This window comes from Papaver somniferum, chromosome 8 (genome assembly GCF_003573695.1).
Source record: "Papaver somniferum cultivar HN1 chromosome 8, ASM357369v1, whole genome shotgun sequence".
NCBI lineage: Eukaryota > Viridiplantae > Streptophyta > Magnoliopsida > Ranunculales > Papaveraceae > Papaver > Papaver somniferum.
Genome location: NC_039365.1, coordinates 77,750,711 through 77,767,638, shown reverse-complemented (window position 1 = coordinate 77,767,638; position 16,928 = coordinate 77,750,711). Strand labels below are relative to the sequence as shown.

General features: G+C 35.6%; 1 protein-coding gene across 1 annotated transcript; it reads left to right on the top strand.

Annotated features, from left to right (window-relative positions):
* The first annotated feature begins 8,879 nt into the window (after window positions 1-8,879).
* LOC113301670 (alpha/beta hydrolase domain-containing protein 17B-like) lies at window positions 8,880-12,047 on the top strand. Its single transcript, XM_026550456.1, has 5 exons — window positions 8,880-9,667; window positions 10,417-10,453; window positions 10,606-10,842; window positions 10,937-10,984; window positions 11,392-12,047. Exons 1-5 carry the CDS (start codon window positions 9,345-9,347, stop codon window positions 11,812-11,814), a joined length of 1,068 nt encoding a protein of 355 aa, XP_026406241.1. The 5' UTR covers window positions 8,880-9,344; the 3' UTR covers window positions 11,815-12,047.
* Window positions 12,048-16,928: the final 4,881 nt, after the last annotated feature.

Below are 16,928 nucleotides of genomic sequence, written 5' to 3'. Positions count from 1 at the left end.
CAAACCTTGCCATATTTTCCAAATCTTCATCCATATTATCAGCTTCATTTTCTTGAGTAGCTTGAGCCTGTTGAGTAGGTTGAGTGGAAGTACCGGCTCCATCATCATTATTCACCGTTGGGTTGCAATCGGGTTGATAGGTCTTCAGGATCTGAAAAGCCAATTCCAAATTCGTCTTCCACTGTCTTCCAACCTCTGCTTCATAATTCTGTTTTCCAAGACGATACAGGGAAAAAAAATGTATTAGACAAAGAATGAAAGGAAAAATTTAGAAAAGAAAGAAAGAGATCAAAATGGAAGAAAGAAAACATCAAAAAAAATTGAGGTACTTGCATAATCTTGTTCACCTAACCCCGAAGGTTTGTTTCCGAAGTAGGGCCTAACATGTGAGAGATATATTTTCACTTTGGTTATCAATGTGTTGCACCTTGTTTGCAATGACTTTTTTTTATCTCTTGTGGTACCACTAGGGCCTTTTCTTTTATCGTACTCTTCAATAATCTTCCTCTAAAATACCGCACCTTGTTTTTTTCTTCCATGGATCGAATCGTTGCTTGTTATAACCCAACCATAAATTAGTGCCTCATCTTCAATTGTAGTAAAGTGTGTCATAATTTTGTATGAACAAAACTATGTGAAGAAGAAGACGAAAATCAATGAAGAAGATAATCAATTTATTTTGGTGTGAGGGATGAATGAGAAGTAGTTCTCTATTTATAGGGTAGCATGAAAATATAGTTGTTGAGGTTTCAAACGTCCACTAAATCAGAACCGTTGAGATTCAAAGGTCATATTTTATCTGATGGCTGAGATTGATCAGCGCTGAATGGTGCAGTGCCCAAGCGCGGAACGGTATAGCGCTGCCTTCCCTGCCGTTGAGATTCAACGGTCCAATTTGATCTTGCGGCTGTTAGGCAAAGCGCTGAGCGCTGAGTCTAACGGCTACATTTTCAGCCAAACTCAGATCACTTCTCCTCTCTATATAAACTCAACACATGAACTCAAAATCCCCACCCCAAACTTGTGAAGTTTCACTTTATTCTTCTTCTCCTAAATTCTCAATTCAAAATCAAGCATGGTTGAATTCTCAATTGCCGAAGACAATAACTTGGTGAGAAGTTTTCACAAAATTAACATGTCTCAAACAACCATCTTTTGGGAACAAGTTGTTGAAGAATTTGTGAGAATTAATGGTAATGCTAATGGAAGATGCAAAAAACAACTACAATGTCGCTTATCAAACATCAATCGTTATTGCAAGTTTTTTGTCATTTCATTAAGGGCATCAAATGGTAATCGTGAAGACGCTATGGATTTATACCAAACGGATAATGGAATGCCGTTCATTTATAGCACCGCTTTGGAGATATTTGGTTATGAAGCATATGCATGAAGAAGTATTATGAAGTTCTAGTTAAATATGAAGAAGTATTTAAGAAGTATTATGAAGTTCTAGTTAAATATGTAATGTAATTTTAAACGTACTTAAGGGAAAAAAAGAGTATTATGGAGTTTACAAGAACTAATTAAAATGTCTACTTATTAATGAAAACGTGCTTGTTTGAAAAAAGGAGTATTAATTTATGGTTAAATAAATTGGTGAATATGAAATTTACTCTCCATTCTCATAAAATGCTCCATCTCCTTGAGGGTCATATTAGTCTTCATCGGTGCCCACGTCGGTTATACCCTCATGAACTTCCGACAAGGCATCATCTATAACCATGTTTGGAATATCACCATCTCTCAAACCTTCTCCGTGTCGGTTCCAAATGTGTGTAGTGAGTTCCAAGCGAAGTTCCGCCCAAGTATTTGGGTTGTACAATATATGAGGAGCTAGCCTTACGTTTCCTTGAATTGGCGGTTGAGGTTCATCTCCCGTGATCCTCCTCCATTCCTCATCACGATATTCCATCTCAACACATATATTGTGCATTATCAAGCACCCCCTCATAATTGCCTTCATGTCCGATTTTTTATAATAACGACAAGGTTTGAATATAATGCCAAACTTACCTTTTAGACCACTAAATGCACGTTCTATGTCCTTCCTTTTGTCTTCTTGATATTGATTGAAAATAGTTTCTCTATTGTTTGAGGCGGGTTTGTACGCTTGCACGATGCAACCATACATAGGATATGCACCATCTCCTAGGTAGTACCCCTTGTCATAATTCCTTCCATTGATTTGATAATGACAAGGAGGTGCTACACCAATAAGTTGTCTATCGAACAAACCCGAAGCATGCAAGACATTAAGATCATTGTTCTGCCCACCCAACCCAAAATAGGAATGCTAGATTCATATATCATTTGCAGCTACCGCCTACAAAAAAACCGAGGGATATGACTTATAGCCGCAGTGGGATCCTGCTTGATCCATTGGACATGCTCTCCATGCCCAGTGAAAATAATCCACAATACCAAGCATCCTAGGAAATCCCCGAGCTTCATTTTCTGCTAAAATCCTTTATGTATCCTGAGCGGTAGGTTGACGCATGTATCGACCATTATAAATCCAAATAATTGCATCCATGAAATTCATAGCATAATAATAGATAGTGGTTGCTCCCATTTGGGTGTAATCATCTAAGGAATCGGGTGCAACACCTTTAGCAAAATGTTTCATGACGACAACCATTTTCATATATGGAGTATGTCCAAGAATATCGCAAGCATCCGTTTTTTGGTGAAAATCATGGTCATAATCACAAACTTGCTCTAAAATTCTCAGAAAAAGTGGACGAGGCAAAGCAAACCGACCTTTGAACTTCTTTGGCCCATACATACAATTGAAGTTGAAGTATTGATGCATCATACGAGCATCCGCATCTACACGTTTTCTGTGCACCGTCTGACGGGTCTTGACTTCATTCGGGACGGGTTGATGTATTCCCTTCCTCCTATGCGTCTCCAAAATCCTAGCCACTACTACAACATTTGTCTCGATATCATCTTCATCATCCGGAAGGCCGAAAAAAATTCTTCTCAAAGCTCCCTGCATAATGTACCTAATACAACGAAAACATATAGCTTTTATAACACCCCATAAAAAAAAACTTAAAAAACGCCATAAATATGAATAAATTAAAACACACCATAAAAAACAAATAACAAACCATAAAATAAGTAGTAATTAAAAGTATAGCACTCCATAAACAACAAATAACACTCCATATGGTTTCATAAACACTACGACAAGTACTTTAAACACTACGACAAGTAATTTAATTCAGGTCAAACAAATTATGGGGTTGTTGTTGGGTGAAGTGAGTATCATAAACAATGTTAGTCTCGCTTGCCGCCAACAACGAATCGGTAAATTCATTTCCTTGTTGTTGATATTGTGATGTAGTACCTCCATCTTCGATCATAGGGGTGTAATATTGTTGACTTGCAGCCCATTCGTATGTACCACTTAATGTGAGTTCTTGTGATATAGTAGCTTCATTTGGATTGTTTGGTATTTGGGATTGGATAGATGGTACTAAAGAAGATGTAGATCTGTCGTATGAGGAACATGAAGTTGTATCCATTTTGTATGTCTCGTCCCATACGAGTTGACGAGCTCCAAGCTGGAATGAACATTGTTGTTCCATAAACCTAAAGCAATCATCCTACAAACATATAAATTAGAGAATTTAGTCAAATATTCAAGAAACTTAAAATTAAAATGAGTACAAATGTAAATGTACTTACCAATGTCAAATTCATCTCACGAAATTTATACGGAAAAGCAACCCTTGGAACTTGTAATTGACGTGCTACGCCGGCTTAATTGGAAAATGGTAAACTGAAATCTATCTCCGATAGTTATGATGGGGGATCATTCTGTGTGTCATAGGTATATGTCTGCGACATCATGTCAGGAGGAGGATGACTAGGAAACAAACGGCGAGGAACATCTGAGCTACCCAATGCTATCTCATCGACGTTTTGTGCATGGTATGACTCAGTGACATAAGGTCCAACACTCTTCTTCTTCCACCAAGTGTTATATTGATCCCCAGTGACTGCATAATAGTCGATGACCTCTACAATATCGCTGTCATCAATTTTTTCCAAATTTGGAGGATTTGTTGGGACTACAATCTCACCTTTAGTCTGCCTCTGGAATCTCTCTGCCAAGTAACAACTAACTCTTGTGCGTTTTTCAAAATAAAAAAACAGAACTCTCTTTTTGGATACATTCGATGCGTACTCATATTGGTCTCCCACAGAATACTCACTATCTTCCCATGGTTGTCAAATACATGATTTCTTTGTTCTAGTGTCAATCTGTATTCTTGCGCTTTTGACTGAGTGTTTTATAGTATCTTTTTGGCCCCCTTGATATCCTCTCTTCCTTGATGCAATCTTAATCTTCTTGAAGATACAAATCTTTGGAAAAATATCAAAATGTCCTCCAGGTGTCTGACAAAGCAAGGGTTGCATGTTGCGGAAGTAGTATAGTACCAATACTCAAGTACCATAGCCATGCCCGCTAAATTCGTATCCTTGGTTGACCAATCGTCGAGATATTTATAGGTGTTACCTAACTAAGCTAGACCCCAATCATACTCCCCAACTCTATCCAAGTCTGCCAACAACAGAACCCAACGTTTATCTACTTTATCAGTAGAATGCGCAAGAAGAAAATGACCAAAACACCACATAAAGAATGCTCGTGTCAATGTATCTGCACACCCAGTATTATCATGCTCTTTTCTACTATCAATGTACTCTCTCAAGACTGCTAAGGATAATTAATTTTTCTTAGAGTCTCATACACCATAATTTTTGATATCCAAAAAATATAAATCATCTAGAGCAGTATATGTTAGATCACTACCCAACAGCGACATAACTACTGGTCGTTTACTAGGGTCACTAGTGGGAATTCCAGTTAACATGTACCAATCTAAAGGAAGGAGGCCAATTTCAAACTCCCGAAAATGAAAGCTCTTCGTTTTTGGCCACCATCTCCCAGCTATGGCTTCAACTAAGCCTCTATCCCCATTGGCGAAATCAAACTCAAAAACAGAAGAAATGCCACAATTGTCACAATATCGTTTTGCTACCGGATTATCTTTCACTACAATATTATAACACACTTCAATATCCTTCAAACTACCTCTAAAGCTTACTTTGCGAGGGTTTTTCGTAACACCTTTACATACATGTATATCACAATTCTTTGATGAAACTATATCCAACCGATCTAGCATTTCATCCATACTCAAACTACATTCAATAACTGAAAAAAATATCAATCATACAAAAAAAATTATCATACAAATTATCAAAAATAATTCATTATCATCATACAAATTTACCTACAAATTTTACGTACAAACTAATCATATAAATTATCATTCATTTTCATCACAAAAATCAAAATTTCATTTTTTGTTCATCACAAATAATCAAATTAAACCCTAAAAATTCTAAAAATCAATTTCAATCACATATCATTTTAATCACGTAAACATATCATCTAAATCATGCATTGTATCAAATATCAATCATCAATTTCATCAAATTTTCATCATAATCAAAAATCAAGAAAAAAACTTAAAAATTTTAAATCCTTACCTCAATCAATTTCGTGGACAGAATTGAATGAAAATACTCTCAAACTATCAAGAATTCGATGGAAAAAAAACCCACAGAAGGGTTTGAGAAATAAATTTCTAGAATCATTGATCTACAAAATCCATTTTCGGGTGTGTTTGAGAAACAAATGAAATGGGGAAGAACTGAGGGAGAAGGGCTTCTGCGCTGGGGAAAACCCGATTCTCAGACGCTGAATAGTTCAGCGTTATCAACCTAGCTGACCAAGTCAAACGTTGTTCGGTTCGGCGTTCACCTGGACTGTTCAACGTTCGACGCTGTACTATTCAGCGTTTCCCTGTTAGATTCGCCATACCATAGGACTTAAGAGGTTACCCTAGCTAACGTGGATGGGAAATCTAGCTGCTAGATTAGAAGACCATAGGGGTTAGCCTTAGGTGTTCATTGTGCTTGAATATTTGATTTTTTTGGGTTTAGCTCGATGAATAGGTCGGTCATCGATGTTTTTTTTCTTTTTCTGCTCTTAAAATCCTGGCTACCGGGATGCTCGTATCGGCATCCAATCCAAAAGCCATTTAATTTTGAAAAATGCACAAATAGCTAGTGCACGAATTATGCACCTACCCAAAAAAAATTGGATAACCGAGTCAAATGGTTAATAGAATAATCCTGTTAAAGGGGCGACGGATCCATTGGAGGGGCGGCAGTGAATAGGACAAAAAGGGTCACTACACGGTAATTCGAAGTGCCCCTTATAAAAAAAACTGAAAATGACTAATTAACCCTTACATAGTTTAGTGTTGATAATCTAGTTTAGTTTTGATAATCAAATTTCACTTATATTAACTCTAAAACAAATCAAAATCAGATTTTTAGAGTTAAAAAAAAAAGTTTAGAGGAGAACAAAAGAAAAAAATTTGTGATATTTGTGAAACCCTAGATCTTGATTACTCAACCAAAATGAGTGATTCCAGTGACAAATTTGAGATGGGTAAATCTCCAAATTAGTTCTCATTAGCTTTTTTTCGCTCAAAATTATCTAAAGTACGTAAAAAATCGAAACTTTTAAAATTTCAGAAGAACTTACGGTTGGAATTTAGCTCGTTGCCAACCGTAACTCGCAGTTATGGTTCCAAAAGTATCGAATACCAACCGTAACTGGTTCAATTTGGGGAAAACCCAATCGTAATACCAGTTACGGTTGGTAGAATGACAACATATAGCAACCGTAACAAATTACAGTTGGTAACTAATGAATCGGGATCAACCGTAACTAACCTACGGTTGGTAAGGTTATTTGAGTTACAAGTAGTAACTCAAATACAGTAGATAACAGTGATGCAATTATAAACCGTAAAAAGAAAATGAAACATCCAGGACAAATTACGGTTTGTAACTTAAGTAACGAGACCAACCGTAAGTAATTTACGGTTGCAAAAAAAATTTCGTAACTGAACATTTTATCTCAAAATCAAGAACTTACGATTGGTATTTGAGTTAAATGAACTGTAACATCAACCAAATCTATAGTTACGGTTCCAATTGGAGTTATTACCAACCGTAACTCATATGCAACACAGAAATTTCAATTTCAATTTTGATTCAAAACCCTAATTTTTGACATAAAACTAACTTAAATCATACACAATAAACTAAACTCTAACTGGGTTTTTCGAAATATAGTTTTCAATCAGCGATTATCAATTTTTCAAATCGATGATGATGAAAATTTCAATTTTAATGGAGGAGGAGAAGAGATCTGATTTCATTAGGTTAATCAGTCCATTTAAGATGAAAAGGGTAATCTAATCAATTTACACCCCCTATAGGACATTCCCTAACCAATTAGAAGGACATTATTATCACACTTACCACCCCTCTAACGGAACGTGCCGCCCCTTTAACATGATTGTAATAGAAGAAGGTAAAATGAAAATGAAAATGAAAATTGAGAAAGAAAAAGTTCCGCAGGGTACTACTGACGTACACGTGTATACGTCGAAGTTGTAAACCTTTAGACTGTAGAGTAGAGCTGTCAATTTATAACCCGGCTTGCGGGTTGACCCTAACCCGGCTTGTTTCAACCCGGCTCGACTTGGCTTGTTGTCTAAACGGGCCGGGTTAGGGTTGGCATATACAACCCTACTAGAAAACAAGCCGGGCTAGGGCCAACCCGCGGGTTACCCGTCAACCCGTCAAAATTAATAAATATATCCCTCAATCCCACCAACTCTTTAAAATCCATGATTTGCAAACATATATTAGAATTAGTTAATTTTAAATCAATAAATAAAGCTAATTTTGGATCTACCCGAACAAATATAACAATTTTTAGATTTTAAATAATCAATCAATAAATTAAATTACAACTTAGATTCATCAATCACATATTTATTCGGGATGTCCTAAATTGATAAAAGGACTAGCATAATTTAAACAGTGAGTTAGTCTTACTCACATTAATTTAAACTTATAAAATGATAAAAAAAAAAGAAGTAAAATGCTTAGTTGATGTTAGGGTTCTCTGCCTAAGAAAACTAAAGCGGCGTAACCGGCTATATCGTTGATTAAGTGGCAATAAAAACGTCCACTTTACAACTCAGTGGTGGGGCTTCTAGTTAAACACCAAATTGACCTAGGTTCGACCTTTACTAAATGAATAATCCTAAACAATCCTAAATTTTAAATTTAATTTTTAAATTGATAACATTAACAAGCCAATTCGCCAACCCGCCAGAGTTGACCCGTCTAGGGCTATGATTGGGGTTTTGAGCTTGTTCGTGAATAGTACTAGGGGTAGGATTGACCCTAACCCTAGTACGGGTTGGCAAGCTAGGGCCGGATTGACCCTAGCTTGCCCGTTTGACAGCTCTACTGTAGAGTGTAGTAGTCTGAATAGAAAGCAGGTCCTACTTCTTTATTAATATATTGAATGAATATTCTAAGTTCTAACGGCTTACCTGGATGTGTCACGTGTGAGAGAATCTAGGCATTCCGAGGAGTTCAATCCGGATATCATTTTGATCCACAGAACCAAAAAATGTTACATCTGGTTCCTATCTATTCATCTAATCTAATCCTCATATTCATATATGAAAACTAAAGCATCCAACGACTGATACCGTGTATCTTGAAGAGAATACAGTACTTAAAATTTCACTTTGCTCCGTTGGCTTCCATGCAAAAAGTATCAACGGAGGAGATCTTTGAGATTCAGAATAAGATTAAAATATATGATGAAAAATGAAAAGAGAGAGAGAAAGTAATTAATAAGTTACAGTTTGTTGTATGAATATTACACTAGCTGACAAAAAACAAGTCTTAAACAATCAATGCAAAGTTCCAGTGAACTCTCCACTCCACTCACTTCTCTCTGAACTCATAAAACAAGGAGTAGAGTGAGAAAACGAAGAGAGAAAGTTTGTTTCCTGATTTTCTTCAATCAAACCCTAGAAATACATTTTATTATCAGTCCCAATCTCTTATTTATTAAAAACAAAACTAGAAAATCAGAAGAAAAAAAGAGAAATGAAGTTTATTCTGATCTCAGATAATTTTTAAAAGTTTGATGTACATAATACTGTTTTCCCAAACCCTAGTTTAGATAAAAACCCCATTTCTCGTTTCTCATTTCTATCCGTTCTTCTACTCAAAATGAAGTAAATCCATGATTTATCTTCATATGTAAAGCTCTGGGGTGTGCTTGTGCAGTTTCTGTATATCAGATTTGAAGCCCTAAAGATTGGTTTTTTAAGAGTATGTTAGGTTGTCAATGATTTGGGAGGTAATCAATGGTTTTGGGGAGAAATGGGTGTTTGATTTCTAATTTAGCAGCAAAGTTAGCTTTTTTTCCACCACGTCCGTCAACTTATCAGTTGAAGAAAGAAGAAAATGGAAAGTTTGTTTTGGTTTCATCATCAATTAATCAGGAAGATTCATCAATGGATGTTAGACAACTCAAAACTAAGCGTGGGAAAAAGATTGTAGCTATGTATCTAAGAAATCCTTATGCTCGTTTAACTCTTCTTTATTCACATGGAAATGCAGCTGATCTTGGTCAGCTTTATGATCTTTTTGTTCAGCTCAAACTTAATCTTAGAGTTAATCTCATGGGGTTAGTGTCTACTTAACTACTACTTATCACCATATTACTACTTTTAGGGTTTGTTTTTCTGATAATTCATATTGGATTTAGTTTTTCTGAGATGGGTTTCGTTTAATTTAATCATAGTTTGATCCTTCAATTGTGTTATGGAATTAATTTTTTATTTTTAGTTTGCTACTTTATAAACATGTGTTTTTGTTGAATTCTGTTAAATTGGCTTTTGGTTGTATTTGGATTCTTGAATCAATCAATACTTTTTGCTTCAAAAAATGGAGTGGTTTTGTTCTTTTTTATCTGTTTTAGGTATTTCCTTGTGTGATATCAATCCTCTTCGAGTTAGTTTCCATTTTTTACAATTTTTTTGTCTTATTTTTCCCTGGTAAAATTCCATCGGAATTTATACACGAAGATTTTGTGATCTCCATTTATTTTTCCTTTCTCACTTTATGTGATTCAAAGATATCTTGTTTGTATTCTTTTGTTTTTATATAAATCTTTTGAATTCTACCTTTTAGTATCTCTCCCAGTGATCTTACTTTTCAAGTACTTCGATCACATCATCTTTACCTTCCTTTGTTAGATCCTTCTTAATTTTTGGGCATTTCTAGTTTTCGAATTTAACTTTGCATATCTACTTCACCATTTGTTAGTTTTCTTGCTTAGTTGCATTTCTTGTTCTCAATTTTCATACCATCATCCAAACTTTCTTCCATTTCTATGACGTTTCTGATCATATCCAAGTTGGTTTCAATTTGCAGATACGACTATTCAGGGTATGGGGCGTCTACTGGTAAGGTGGGGTTTCTTCTTTAGCTCATCCATATAATATATTACGTCAATATTTGGATTTCCAGGATTGCTACTTTTTTCTTAAAACTGTGTCTATTATCCTACCACCATTATCTGAGTACCCACCACTTAAGCTTGTGATTTTGTGTACAATTCAGCCAAGTGAGCATGATACCTATGCTGACATTGAAGCAGTATATGAATGTCTTCAAACTGAGTATGGAGTTAGTCAAGAAGACTTGATTTTGTATGGTCAATCAGTCGGAAGTGGACCCACGCTCCATCTAGCAGCTAAGTTGCCAAGGTTGAGAGGTGTGGTTCTACACAGTGCTATACTATCAGGACTTCGCGTTCTTTGTCAATTGAAAGTCACTCTCTGCTTTGACATATATAAAGTGAGTATCTCACGATCCTTGCATCAATTTGTAATGAGCATTTTGTTTTTCTTTTTTGCAATTTTGATGTACTTAAAATACCGTAACAATGCAGAACATCAACAAAATTAAAAAGGTGAAATGCCCGGTGCTTGTCATACATGTGAGTACCTTCTTGATTCGTTTCATCTCTTATTAAGCTCACTGGTTTTATTATTTAGAGTGCTTGTGAAATCAGAAGCTCGTTATACAAAATTTTCACTCAAGCTATTCCTTTTATCCGCTCGTTTCCTTTTCAAGTGATCATAGATACACTCCGTTCTGTCTTCGTTGAAATGACTAATTTGAGCAACAAGAGTTTATACTAGTTCCCCAAGAATGTTGACAATGCTTCAGTTAGTAAAGTTGGTGATTCATTTCTATTATACTTCCTTTACGACTCTTGGCTTCTTTTACTAAGGAATTTATCACCAAACTGTGGGGACTGTTCAAAGATGTTATGTTTTAAATTGCGAAATTGGGAGTGGATTATATGAAGTATGTAATGTGGTGGTTTAAATATTATTGTAGGGCACTGAAGATGACGTAGTAAATTGGTTTCATGGAAATGGGTTATGGCAATTATCAAGGGAACCCTATGAACCCTTATGGATCAAAGGAGGTGGACACTGCAACTTAGAGCTCTACCCTGATTACATACGTCATTTGTATGGATTCATCCAAGAAATGGAGAAGATGACAACAGAAACCCGCTTGAAGAAGATCCGTCAAACTCTTAGGCTGCCAAAAACAAATCCTAATTCTTCGTCTACAACTGCTGCTACTAACAAATGTTACTGTTCTTGTAGCATTAGATGTTGTTGCTGTTGGCCTAAGTGTCTGAGTTGCTCATGTCCAGATTGCTCATGTCCGGATTGCTCATGTCTAAATTGTTCTTGCCTGAGTTTCTCGCGAATTCGTAAATGCTGCCTAAATTTTTTCTGCTGTCAATAGTTCAGATTGGTTGGGTAGAGGGTTTAAGGAAACGAAATTGGGGTGATTATTATGTTGTACAGAGAAAAATATATGCTGGCATCTGCTTAAACCCTCTTTCATAGGCAGTCATTGTTGTGTGCAATAAGGAGGAAAACTGTTTAGTTGCAAGCAAAAAAACTTAAAAGGATATTTTTTCATCGTTTTAGATTTTATATGTATTTGATTCATCTCTTTAGATCAGATGTTCTATTTTTGTGAAGTTATGTTACTAGTTAGAACAACACAACTAATTGAAGAGCCCTGATCGATTGGGTGGGCAAGGTTGTATAGTTAAGGTTGGTTGGTGCAGCAAGGCAGTTCCAGATATCTTTGCTACCGATTTTTTAATAACACAATCGCGGATTCGATACAACTCTTTATGACATGATTTCGATGCAACTCTTTATAACATGATTTGGTCTATGTATTATATCCCGTGATACTAACACCAAAACAAGAAAATTATTGTCCATGTATTACATCCCGTAATGCTAACACCAAAACAAGAAAAGAAGGATAAAAAGAGACCAATTTAAAACATCGTATTAAAGGAAACCTACTTGAATGCAAATGCCAAAACAAGAAAAGAAGGATCAATTTAAAACATCAATTTAAGGAAACCTACTTGAACCAATGCGAGCAATATCTTTCCTTAAGATGTTATTCGTCCTGTATATATGCTATAACGGTTTCATAGCGGCACGTCTTCCAAGGTACAACAATTTCATTCGTCATTAACACAACAATGCAATAAAGATGAATATGGCGAACGCAATCAGATATAGTACAAATTCTTCTTTGGCACTTGACCACAATATGCAAACTACAACATCTAGTACGAGTTTCCGTCTCTAAAACACATGTAAGGAGAATGAGTGGGGTTTAAATAGATGCAAGGAGACTTTTGGAAAAGTCTTTTCGTGGAAAGTCACGTCTCTTAGGATAAGACACTTCATATTGAAAAGGTTCAAGTGGGTGGACACATCCATTCACACAGATTGTTTCAATTTGAATTTCAAGTTTCAATTAACTGAATCATACTTCTATTAAAAAATTCCAACAATCCCCCACATTGAATATAAATTCATGCAAATTTAATGCCGACACTTGAAAGAGTTTGTACGCGGAACATTACTGCATGGGGATAGATAACTATTGCCTTCGAAATTTCCGTAGTGAATACCTACCGGGTTTACTAGTTGCTCAGTGAATTCGATGTCTTGAACTGCTCAATTACTTTATGATGTAACCCGATGCAATAGATATCACACAACTTATTTCCTTACATGCATGATTGCTTCTCAGTTGTGTTCATTTCGATCATGAACGTTCTTGGTATTTTATGAGTGTTCTATATTAACATGGCCTTATACATAGTTATCATATAAGCGACCCCACTTCTCACTCATTTGCTAATCTCCGTCAAAGACGGCTAGACTAGAGTTTCATTAGGATGTACTTTTATTCTTGACACCCCTACATTTTGTGTGATTTATGAAAGACTTTCGTTATTTCCATAATAACATAATTATCTTTCCATATACTTTCCAATAACCATCACAATCGTGAGGTATACTACTGTGATCTAAAACATCATCATTTCTTTTGATGATCTTAGCTATTTCTTTATTAACAATATCTTTGTTAATCTTTGTATATAACTAAAGTTGTAAAAGGGTGCAAGCATAAATTGAAACTTGGAGATTTCGTTATGCTTCATCATAATCGATCGGTGCCAAAGTCAAGTCTCAATTGTCATCTTACCTTCAATCTTGTACACTATCTTTAATGGTCATTTTCCTAGACCAAGATCAAGTTGATAGTCTCGAAACTCTTGAAGATGCATATTTTCCGTATCAGGTTATCGAGCTTATGAATTACGTACCTACACAATTTTATGAATTGATTACTAGTTTAGTTCTATCTCCGGACTAAATCCGTTCTTGATCTTTGTTTGTATATGATTTTACCTTTAGTTCAATCGGTGACTATCAAGTTATCTCTAGGTTGGTGATCAGAACTTAGTCGAAGAGAGAATCAGAGAAAGATAACTCTTATTGATTTAGTTAGACTGAATAAACGTATTGGTTTACAAAGTGAGACTTCGAGGGCTTGAATACAGTTAGTTTAGTGTGCCTCATGCTAAACACGTTAATACAGAGGGACCACTTATGTTTAGCTAGTGGTGACGTCATGATCCACTCAGTCTTTACTTCTTTAGTAAGTTAATTTCTCGACCTGTGATCCTCAAAGTATCTTCATCTTCAAGTCGTGATCCTGAAAGCCTTGGTATTGTCTTCAGTTCTTGCTCCAGAACTCGCGTCTTCCACGTGTCATCATATTGTATGTCGTGTCTCGTCCCCTGTTAAGTCTTTATCTTCAAATTGTGCTTGATGTGGGGACTTACTACTGGATCCGACGTGAGCTCCTTCATAGCTCTGAGATCCAGGACGCTCCAGCTGTCAGTTGCTGGTACATATTATATTTTCTCATCTTCATATTTGCCAACAGTTTATTTAAAATGTAGTCCTTGGACTGTATTTTATTTAAATTTTGGTTCGTTTTAACCATTTTAGCTCATCTAAAAGATGTACTTTTTTTGCCAACTTAGCTTTGGAAAAGCTTTTGACATCTCATATGTATGATAGCTTCAAAAACTCATCGAGATGATGTCTTATTATTTCTAAATTGATAAGTGATACGACCTATGCATCAGATCTTAAGCCTCTTTATCAGATCAAGGATGTTAGAGCAATGCTCGGTTGAACCCACAAGTTTTGTTATCTCAAGCTTGTTGTCAATATTAGATGATTAAAACTATATCTTGATTTTAGCCCACTAAGTTAAATCTCGGACTAGGTTAAAATTTGGTAGTTGACATCACCCTCGAAGACTGGAGATCGACGAAGACATTTGAAGAACTTCATTAATCAGGTATGTGAAGACTGGAGATCGACGAAGACATTTGAAGAACTTCATTAATCAGGTATATCATATGACTTCTAGTAGATTTACAAAGAAGAAATTTCGAGTCAAGATTGTCTTGTTAAAAATATTGAAATATGATTCAAGCATGGATGTTCAGAGGTCCTTAACAATATTAGTTCAAAATAATTTATTATACAAGAATTAATTTGTGGATTAAATGAAAATTTCCCATGCAAATGATTTCATCATTTAGAAATGTTTCAAACATCAAAAGAAAGAAATTAGGAACTTTTGATATTTCTGCTGAGGGTAGGTTGGCAAACCAGTTCGCAAACTATAGGTATCTGAGTTTCAGAATTAGAGGGAAGGTTGGCAAACCAGTTCGCAAACCGCAAGTTCGGTTGTGGACAGTTCACTAACAGTGGTGAACTGAATTTTGATGTTAGTGTAAAAGACTTAAGGTTGGAGAACCTAGTTCAAGAAATGCATCAATCCGAGTTCATAAATCGAGTACGGTTGGCGAACAGTGTACATATGAGTTCTCGAGCCGAATAGGGTTGGTGAACCCGGTTCATGAACCATAGCATCTTGACTCGTGAACTAGCCTTACAGTTCACAAACCGTTCAACCAACGGTCCCAGTAGAATTTAGCAGATGCTCAAAGACTTATTTTTTAACTATGTTTAACATTTCGATGCCTCTCTTAAACACTTCTAAGACATCATTGATCACTAAAGAACTATGTGTATGCGCATCATGATTAAACTCTTAGGTGTTTAAATGAACATCAATTTTCTTATAGTTCGAAAGGCATATTTGCCAAAAAAAAAATAGTCCTAATATACGGTTCTGTAACCGGGACATAGTGTATATTATTCTATTGTATTTTCAAGACAATTTCTCACCTGCTTACTTGAAACTCTAACAGAGAAAGTGTTTGCTTGATTCTCAAGTTATCGTTGCTTGAATTTTAAGCAACCCTCAGTCTTGAAAAAATATAAATAAAGATGCTCTTTCAACTGGAAATTTAATCCATAATACTTTTTTTTCCTAGTTAATAGCTAGAGTCATCCTCTATTGACCTAAGTTTCCTCTGTGAAACGTTATTAGGTTAAACGACCAAAAGACTTCCCTTTGGGGATTCGTGAAGCCAAGTCTGACTATCTTTTATCTTGATAATTCGTGTATCCTGATCTTGCTTTTCTGTTATCGAGGTTTTCGTAATCTCTCTCAAGCAAGATATATAGTTATCGCAAAGTTCTCTTCATCCCAGACTTTGTGATTTCTCAAGGTAGATATATGAAAACTATTCTTAATTGATAAGTTGAAGATTGTTCTTGAGAGGTGATAAAGAATCTAGGCTTCTCATCTAAGTGAGTGTTAGTTTTCCGTATTTATGAGGTTTTCTAGCTTTGTCTATTGCAAACAGATTTCCAAGCCTTGATCTTTGATTTAAAGAAAAATCAAATAGGTTTATCTGTTAGAGGCAGATTGTATCAAAAGTCTTTACTGATATTGAAGCAACTCTTAATTAGGTTGTAAAGGACGTCAACTAAGGGAATCAATTGCGTAGAGCCTTGCGAGGTTCAGGAGACCTAAGGAGCACGACAGTAACTGAATCACTTGGAGGGTGGATTCAGTCTCAACTAGATTCCAGTCCGAAGCCTGATAGTAGGCTAGTTTCTGTAGCAGATTAATACAATTTGGTATTCAAATCTGGACGAGGTCCTTGGATTTTTCTGCAGTTGTCGTTTCCTCGTTAACAAAACTTATGGTGTCTTGTGTTTTTCCCTTTCCGTATTATATTGTTTATCTTTATAATAGGATTTGGATAGGTAGTACGTATTCAAAAGGCGAGGGTACCCAAATATACCTCAAGCTAAAACTTTTCCTGCCTATAAGTCCTTTCTCCGAAAGTGATTGTCTATGGACTGAGTCGAGACAATACAACGAATCGGTTTACACTTCGTGTGATCGTCTATAGATAGGAGATCGAGATAATACAACAAAAAAGTATGTTACTTGATAAAAAGGTTCAGACTTAACTAAACACAATAGGATTCACTTATCAAGTAAATAGGAATTAACGTTTGTGTAATTTACTTTAATTATAATAAAACAATTATAATGCGTAAATATAAAGTAAATGACACAACAAGATTTTG